Source organism: Cebus imitator, unplaced genomic scaffold (genome assembly GCF_001604975.1).
Source record: "Cebus imitator isolate Cc_AM_T3 unplaced genomic scaffold, Cebus_imitator-1.0 Scaffold509, whole genome shotgun sequence".
NCBI lineage: Eukaryota > Metazoa > Chordata > Mammalia > Primates > Cebidae > Cebus > Cebus imitator.
The window spans coordinates 1,345,630-1,354,369 of record NW_016107824.1 but is presented as its reverse complement, the minus strand read 5'-3'; the positions used below and the strand labels follow the sequence as shown (position 1 = coordinate 1,354,369).

The window sequence follows — 8,740 nt, the reverse complement described above, 5'->3', positions numbered from 1 at the left end:
GAGGGGTGGGGGTGCTCCTCACTCAGACGCCAGGCACCTGAGGCATCCTCGACTCCGCTGGGGAGGGGTGGGGGTGCTCCTCACTCAGACGCCAGGCACCTGAGCCATCCTCGACTCTGCTGGGGAGGGGTGGAGGTGCTCCTCACTCAGAGGCCAGGCACCTGAGGCATCCTCGACTCTGCTGGGGAGGAGTGGGGGTGCGGATGCTCCAGACCCACTAGGGCCACCTGGCAGTATCCAGGCTGCTGGCTAGTGCCATAGGAAGGCAGGCCCACCCTTCACAGGCAGCTAGCTGTTGGCTCTGTGAATCCCAGCTGCGGCCCCACAGGGAGACCCTCACGGAAGCAGCTGGCTCCCTTGACTTCAAGCACACCCAGCTATGATCAGTGCTCACCACTGGGGGCTTGCTAAAAATACCCCACGGGGTCCTCAGGGTGCCACTGGCAGGAGTGGGAGGGCCTTTGTCCATCTGACAAGTGTGGTGGGGGTGCTGGCATCCCTGGAAGGGGGTCCAGGAAGCAGCTGAGGGAAGGAGGCCCATCTGGAGAGGGGTTCCTGCAGGGGCAATGGGCCCAGGGGTAATCGGGTGCTTTGTCTCTCCCCTAAGAGATGGACCTGCAGGGGTTAGGGCCAAAGGGCATCCAGCACTCAGGGATAGGCCTGACTCTGGCTAATGGGACCCTCTGGCTGCCTGTGGCAAGTGAGGTGCCCACTGGGACGATGTGGATGACAAGGTGAGCGGCTGGGAAGGCTTGGGGCGGGGCTGAGGGGATCTGGAGGGACAGACACAAGAGTCCCCAGTGTCCCAGGCTTTGCAGCCGAGGGCCTCCTGCTCTCACCTGACAAAACAATTGTTAACTATAAAAATGGAACAGTTAGGCCAGGCGCAGTGGCTCATGCCTGTAACTAAGACCAGCCTGACCAACATGGCGAAACCCCATCTCTACCAAAAATATAAAAATTAGTTCAGTGTGGTGCTGGGCACCTGTAATCCCAGCTACTCAGGAGGCGGAGGCTGCAGTGAGCTGAGGCCGCACCACTGCACTCCCAGCCTGGGTGACAGAGCAAGACTTCGTCTCAAAAAAAAAAAAAGGAACAGTTGGGCCAGGTGCAGGGGCTCATGCCTGTAATCCCAGCACTCAGCACTTTGAGAGGCAGAGGCAAGTGGATCACAAGGTCAGGAGTTCAAGACCAGCCTGACTAACAGGGTGAAACCCCATCTCCACTAAAAATACAAAAAAAATTAGCTGGGCGTGGTGGTGCGCCCCCGTAATCCCAGCTACACAGGAGGCTGACGCAGAATAGCTTGAACCCGGGAGGCAGATTGCAGTGAGCTGCGATCACGCCACTGCACTCCAGCCTGGCGAAAGAGCGAGGCTGTCTCAAAAAAAGAAAAAAGAAATGCATGGGAAAAACCTGGAATATCTGCCCAACTGTGGGGCGTGGCTGATGGCTAAGGGTGACAGAATGTCAGCCCTGCCTGTTCCTCCTGGCTTTAACTTTCATTTACTGAGAACGCATTACTTTGAATTCGAACACAACGACATAGGGTTTTAAAAGGAAAAGTCAGTCCACAGTGGAGAGGAGCAGGGAGCTAGAGGCTGGGCATGGAAATCCACTGGCAAGGCTTCAGGGGACCCTGGGCTGAGCCAGAGATCAGAGGCCAGGACGGTCCTGGGGTGCAGCCATGCGGGCCTTGTGGAACTTGCCATGGCACGGCCTGCATGGTGCTGCCTTCCTGGGTGCTTGGGTACCAAGGGTGATCTGGACCTCAGATTCCTTGTTCACTGGGGAGGCCAGGGCCCAAGGGGAAGGGGAAGCCAGCCTCCCTGAAGCCCCCTCAAGCCCTTGCCTGGGGTTTGAGCATGAAGCCACAAGCCCAGCCATCCCATCACCTGCTGGTCATTGCCCAGGGCTTCAAAGGAGAACGGATGTGCCATGTCCTCACACCCAGTCCCGCGTCCTGGGGGGAAGTGGGAGCCCTGTGGGTCTTGAGGTGACGCCCTGTGTCTTTGGATGCAGAGATCGTTAAGGAGGCTGAGGTGCCGCAGGCCGCACTGGGTGTCCCAGCCCACGGAACAGGGGACAGTGGCCACACACCTGTGGAGGAGGAGGTGGGGGGCATCCCAATACCAGCCCCAGGGCTTCTGCAAGTCACAGAGAGGAGGCGTAAGTACTGCTCCCCTGCCCAGCGCACTCTATGGGGACCCTGTGAGCTCCCCCAGGAGATGAGGAAGCAGGGTCCAAACACTCGCTAGGGATCTGGGTGATGGGCTCTCGCAGCTGTGGTGCTCTGGGTGTCAGCTGCACCACCTGTCAAGGGAAAGCTTTCTAGTCTAGAGTGTGCGCAGCACCCATGACACCCTCCCGGTGTTGGGCGTTGCAGGAAGCTGTGGTTCACCCACGAGCCTTGTGGGAAGACACAGTGCACACTCTCCTAGACTACCCCAGGGCTCTGACTGTACCCCCCTGCCCTCTAGACCCTCAGACCTCATCAGGCTCGTAGGAGGACCTGAGGGCTGACCGTATCTGCTCTGCCCTCAGAGCCTCTGAGCAGCCTTGTGGGAGGACCTGAGGGCTGACCGCACCCCTTCTGCCCTCTAGACCCCCAGACCTCTCATCAGTCTTGAGGGAGGGCCTGAGGACTGACCGTACCCCATCTGCCCTCAGAGCCTCTGAGCAGTGTCTCCTCTCTGGAGGTCCACTTTGACCTCCTGGACCTCACTGAACTGACCGACATGTCCGACCAGGAGCTGGCCGAGGTCTTCGCTGACTCAGATGACGAGAACCTCAACACTGAGTCCCCAGCAGGTGAGGCCGGCGTCGGAGCTGAGGTGTGTGTGGTGAGATGAGGCCCCTTGGGAAGTCCTGGGTTGACCATGTGTTTTGGCAAAAGTCCATCACCACTTCACCATGCTGCTATTGCCCAACTAGAAGCTGCTTAAAACGTTACTTTTTAGCCGAGTCAGGCAGATCCCAAGGTCAGGAGTTCAAGCCTGGTCACTGTGGTGAAACCCAGTCTCTACTAAAAAAAATACAAAAATTAGCCAAGCATGTGGCATGCGCCTGTACTCCCAGCTACTCGGGAGGCTGAGGCAGGAGAATCACTTGAACCTGGGAGACAAGAGGTTGCAGTGAGCCAAGATCGCGCCACTGCATTCCAGCCTGGGTGACAGAGCAAGACTCCGTCACACTGAGCCCCCTTCCCATATCCCCCCAGGCCTCCCAGCCACACTGAGCCCCCTTCCCACACACCCGCCCAGGCCTCCCAGCCACACTGAGCCCCCTTCTTGCATCCCCCCCCAAGGTCTGCACCCGCTGCCCCGGGCCGGCTGCCTGCGCTCCCCTTCCTGGACGAGGACAAGGGCTGAGCAGAACCGAGAGAAGCAGCCCCTAGGCGACCCCGAGCGGCAGGCTGCGGTCCTGGACACGTTTCTCACTGTGGAGAGGCCCCAGGAGGACTAGGCCATCTCTGCCTGCTCTCTAGCTGCTGCAGGGCTGGGGTCAGAACACCACCACGATGGCAGATCTGGGCAGTCCTGACCCAGCAGACACACTGCGTCCTCCCACGAGGTTCCAGCCGTCACGTCCTGACACAGTGAATCAGGGTTGGAGGCGCTGTGGAGGAGGCTCCCTGCCAACCCCAAGGCCTGCCTTGTCTGCTGGGCACAGGTCTTAGCCTCACTTGGAGACCAGCGGCTTTCCTGGGGGACACATGGGGCCCCTGGATGCCTCCGGGGGCCGCAGCACAAGCACAGCCCAGTGGCCTTATGTCCAGCTCATTCCTGAGCCCCAAATCGGGAAGACAGCATGATGGAGTCACTGCCAGGCACGCAGTGAGGAGTGGAGCGGGCCACGGCGGCCTTGGAGTGAGGGGGACCTAGGCCTGTGAGAGCCACTCCAGGAATTCCTGGGTGTGCTCCAACCTCCACATTTTCCCTGCTACCCAGCTCAGAAGCCAGAAGTGGGTTTGGCTAATGGGACACTGTGCTGTCCAGCAAAGCACATGGAGGAGCGGCCCCAAAATTCCCATCGTTCCCATCTTGCCCCTTCTTCTGCCCCATGGAGCCACTGTCTCACCAGGGTCGCCGCCCCATGTCTCAGCTCTGAGACCTGCACCTGCTTCTCCTGACCCCTGCGTGAAGCCACGTCCATCCCTCCTTAGCTTAGAACACCAAAAATCACCAGACTGCCTCAGAAACTTGGCGACACCTCCCGAATGCTCTCAGGGTGGGGTTCACCCTCTCCCTGTCCTGCACCCATGACGAGGCCACATCCTCGTCTATGCTCACATCCCACTGCCCGGATACATGGCCTGCCCACAGCCCTTAAACTTGCTGGGCAGGTTTGGGGCCCATGGGACCCCATGGGTCTGTGTCCAGGGAGCAGGAGGGGAGGCTGACAGGCCCTCCTTCCTCTACTCTGGGGGTGTCTGGGGGCCCCAGCTCACGCCGTCCCAATGGTCACATGCTGATGGTCACAGAAAAGGCTTCTTGCTCGACAGCAAGTCAAAGAGTGAGTTTAATGAGTTTGACATGAAAGTGTGAGCTTGCTCTCCATCCCCAAGCCAACCAGCCCCCGCCCATTTCCCATGAGCACACTTCTGGGGAAGGAAAACAGGCTCTTGGGCCTTGTTGGCAGAGCTTCTGGAGATGCCCAGGCATACCCTGAGCTCCTTCTGTGTAGGGGGCTTTAGAGGCGGCACCTGCTCCCACTTCTCAGCCACTCCCTGCCTCTCAGCATTGCTCTGCCATCCAGTTCCTCCCTCAGCCAGGTCTCCAGCCCTGGTTTCCAGGAACGGAGCCCAGCAGCTCGCTCTCTCAGTCCCATGAAAGTATGCTTGCACCCCTGGCCACACCTCCACCCACCAGGGTCTTCCTCCCAATCTTCCATCCTTCTTGCTGAGGTTCCACAGAGCTCATGTACAAACAGTGGGATTAAAACATCACTGCGGGTTTGATGGCCTGGCTGCAGTCTCTTCCTTCCCAACACCAGAGTGCACGAGGAGGTGCCTGCTGAGGGGCGTGGGCTGAGCTGCCCTGGCCCAGATCGTTCCCCAGCTGCTGGAGCCCGAGAGCTCTGCTGTGCTGTGCTGTGCTCACTTGGGTCACCTCTGGGGCGGGTGTTGTACTTACAACAGAAGGGAGGATTAAGGGGGTAAGTCCTGCCCCACATACACCATGAAGGGGGCCCAGGCAGGGGAGTCACTCTCGACACACTCCTGTCCCAGTGGCCACTAGCACTGGTCACGAGGAGGCACCAGATGAGGCCAAAACTCCTACCCAGTCATTACTCATGGAGCGAGATGCCATGAGCCCGGCCAGGGGTGACCTGCTTTCTGCCAGGCCCACGGGGCTCTGTGTGCTTTCATGCTGGGCTCTGAGAAATCTGGACCTCCCACACGTGAAAATTTTCAGCCAGGTGTCTTATGACCGTGGACCAGAAACAGCCTCAGTCAGTGCTCTGCCTTCCCCAGACGCCGCCTCGGTCGGTGCCCCGCCTTCCCCAGACGCGGCCTCGGTCGGTGCTCTGCCTTCTCTAAGGGTGCACAGCTGCTGCCAGGAGCAGGCATTCCACCCCATCCCACCTTCCCTTCTGGCAGAGGGAGGCGGGCAGGCTGACAAATAGAGCGGCTGAAGGCTCATGTCCCCGAAGGGTGCACAGAGTGCCACAGCACAGACTACAGTGCCCAGAGGCATCACACCGCTTGGGTGATGGTGCTTCTCCGCAAAGGTGGAGCTGAGCCACCCCAACAGGCAGATGAGGGCAAACTGCGGGTCACACTCAGGACAGGTGGGAAAAGACCGTGGAAAGTGGGTGTGTGGATTCACGGAGTGAGACGGCTCCAGATTTACTTCAGGACTAATTTGTGAAGGACACAGGTGGGAAGGCTGGGGGAAGGCGCGTGACAGCCCTAACAAGGTGAGGGCGAAGGCAGGCGCCAAGAAGACAGTTCTGGAGGGTTCTTGTGCCTCCCACAAGCAGATTATCATGAAGGGCCGCAGGCACACGCAACTGCCTGGGAGGTGACCAAACGGACGCCCAGGCTCTCCCAGGGGTGTCGGAGGGGCCAGGGCCGTGACCTTCCACAACCCCGTGACCACCCTGCATCCTGGAGGCCCCGCCAGATGCTACGATGTCGCGGGGCCTGCTGGGGTTGAGGGAGTACCCCTGCCTCCATCTGAGGGACCAAGACCCAGCCCCAAGCAGACCCCAAGCGGCTCAGCCACTCTGGGTCTGGTGGAGGCCATGATGAAGGCTGAGTGCTGGAGAGTTTTTGAGTTCAATGATGTGCCCTTTGCAAACAGCAAAAGTTGAACATGCTCACCCCAGTTGGAAATTATATTTCTACGGCTCCGGGACAAAAGTCGCAAGCAATTTGCATAACGTACTATGAAGTCCCAATGCGGTCGGGCCTAGGCCGAGACACAGGCTGAGAACAAACTATGCCCAGCGCAGCCAGCAGGGCCACCTCCTCCTGCCGCTCACCCAGGACATCTGCAAAAGGGTATCTCCCCTGTTCCCATCCCAGGTCACCCAGACGTGCATCCACCCCTCAAACGGCAGTGGTCGGGGCTGACACTACACAGCCCTGCTGCTGCTGACCCCAGTGAGTCCTGGAGGCAGGTTGTGTCCTGGAGAAAGCACACGGACATCCTCACCGAGTCCCCCACACCCCAGTTAAGAAAAAGCAAAGCCTCCCTCAGTTAAAGTTTGGTGCCTCCTGAGGCACCAAAGGGCCTGGAGCTCAAAGCCCAGACGGGGCCTTCCTTTTATTAGGAGCCACTCAGCCCCGGGAAAAGGGTTCATAAACAGGCACCAGGGCCAGAGGCAGCCACATGCTGAGGGCTCAGGACCACAGCCTCTCCACAAACACCCCTGAGCCAGCCAGGGCCCTGCAGAGCTTCCCCTCCAAGACTTAGCAGAAGTTGATGATGCAGTCTTAAGTTCAGACACATCTGTGGTTAAAGCACCTCCACCCCAAGGATAGGTGCCAGGTTTGCTTAGCAAATCAGGTCCCTCGCACTCAGAGCAGGGCTGCCTCGGGCCCGGCAGCAGGTAGAGGCCAGGGGTGGAACCCCAGGCGTTCCAGGTTTTGCTAGGCAACTCACGTCCCTCGCACTCAGAGCAGGGCTGCCTCGGGCCCGGCAGCAGGTAGAGGCCAGGGGTGCCCCAGAGTGGAACCCCAGGCGTTCCAGGTTTTGCCAGGCAACTCACGTCCCTCACACTCAGAGCAGGGCTGCCATGGGGCCTAGGTGCAGGCAGAGGTGGGGGTTGCCCGGGCATGGAACCTTAGGTATGGAGCCCCACAGTTCTGCCATCCCCCCTCAGCCACGCACCTGTGGGTGGAGTGGGCTTTCCCTCTGAAGGACAGATCAGCAGATGAGTTTCTACCCATCCAAACAGCTGCTTAAGAAACCTGACTTTCCACTGACAACTGGCTGGTGTTCTGAATTCTACCAAACTGAGACGGTTTCCGTGCTGGGCCCAGACTCCTCTGAGTGACTTTACGACCACATCAACACTCCTCCACAGAGGCAGGCCCCAGGAAGGTCCAGTGTCTCCAGATGCCCCATCAAGCCCCTCCTGAAGCTGCGCACAGGGTTCCCAGACAGGCACCACCCCGTCCTCAGCACCACGGGAGAGCCCTGCTCCCCTCCCTCTAACCCGGACCCAACTGTCCTCTAGCAGCAGGGCCCAGGGACTCAGGGCAGCCCTTCCGCCCACCCCATGCCCTGCATGCGGGCTCAGAGCACCCTCATCTAAAACACCAGTTAGCAGCTGTCACGTTTTAATTTGTTTTTGGCGAGCTTCTCCAGCTGCTCTGCAAAGGTCCCAGGAAATCTGAGTCACCTGAGCTCCACCAGTGGCTACAAAGACCTCCCCTGTACAGGCTGCTCTACGTCTCCCTCCTCCTGTCCCCGGTTGCAGCCCTCCAGCCCTGCGGGTAGGGACGTGTCCTCCTCCAGGCCACCCATGCCCTCCACAAACTCCTCGTAGGTGGACTTCTCCGCGAAGGGCCGGGGACCCAACAGCTCCACCATGTCTGCCTTCTCCAGCACTTCCTTCTCCAGGAGCCGCTGGCCCACCTGGAAACAATGGCCCACTTGTCAGACAGCTCTGAGGACGTGCTCACATCCCAGAGCTGAGCAAGCCCAAGGATAGGTGTGGCCTGAATGTGACCCAACATGGGACCCATGACCCAGCCATCTCGGCAGAGGCCACACTAACCTTCTCCACATGCTCCCAACACTGTGTCAGCAGGTCCAGGGTGCGCTTGTAGGCGGCGCAGATGAGGCACCGGACCTCCTCATCGATGAGCTGGGCAGTTGCCTCGCTGTATGGCTTCTCCACCAGGGCCTTGCCTTGTTGGGGAAAGTCGAAGGACACCTGGCCCAGCTTCTCACTCATCCCAAACTGCACAATCTAGAAGTACGGAACCCGGGGTGAGCCTGGCCCGACAGTCGCCTGCAGCCCACCCCAGGGGATGCCCACGCTTTACCTGGGCATAGGCGCTCTGGGTGACCTTCCTCAGGTCATCCTGAGCCCCCGTAGTGACCTGCCCGAAGCATAGCTGCTCAGCCACCCTGCCCCCAAGCATCATGCACATGCGATCGAAGAGCTGCTCCTGGGTATAGAGGTGCTGCTCCCTCGGCAGGTACTGCGCATAGCCCAGCCCCTTGCCCCGGGGGATGATGGACACCTGCAGGAGATGACACATGCCCATCACCCCATGCTC

At 59.7% G+C, this 8,740-nt stretch overlaps 2 protein-coding genes across 3 annotated transcripts in view; one reads left to right on the top strand and one right to left on the bottom strand.

Moving 5' to 3' along the window:
- The window catches only part of DBNDD1 (dysbindin domain containing 1), a 13,164-nt gene extending 8,204 nt beyond the window's left edge, over positions 1-4,960 (top strand). For both annotated transcript variants that reach the window (XM_037733259.1, XM_017513985.2), the window contains exons 2-4: positions 2,023-2,169; positions 2,671-2,811; positions 3,308-4,960. In XM_037733259.1, the coding sequence (XP_037589187.1) occupies positions 2,739-2,811; positions 3,308-3,465 (231 nt within the window). In that variant the 5' untranslated portion in view covers positions 2,023-2,169; positions 2,671-2,738 and the 3' untranslated portion in view covers positions 3,466-4,960. The remainder of the gene's footprint in view (positions 1-2,022; positions 2,170-2,670; positions 2,812-3,307) is intronic.
- A 1,747-nt stretch (positions 4,961-6,707) lies between these two features.
- LOC108292851 (AFG3-like protein 1) overlaps positions 6,708-8,740 on the bottom strand; it is a 37,884-nt gene continuing 35,851 nt past the window's right edge. The window contains exons 13-15 of the mRNA XM_017513986.2: positions 8,504-8,714; positions 8,233-8,427; positions 6,708-8,090 (exon numbers count right to left, since the gene is read on the bottom strand). Of these exons, the coding sequence (XP_017369475.2) occupies positions 7,872-8,090; positions 8,233-8,427; positions 8,504-8,714 (625 nt within the window). The 3' untranslated portion in view covers positions 6,708-7,871. The remainder of the gene's footprint in view (positions 8,091-8,232; positions 8,428-8,503; positions 8,715-8,740) is intronic.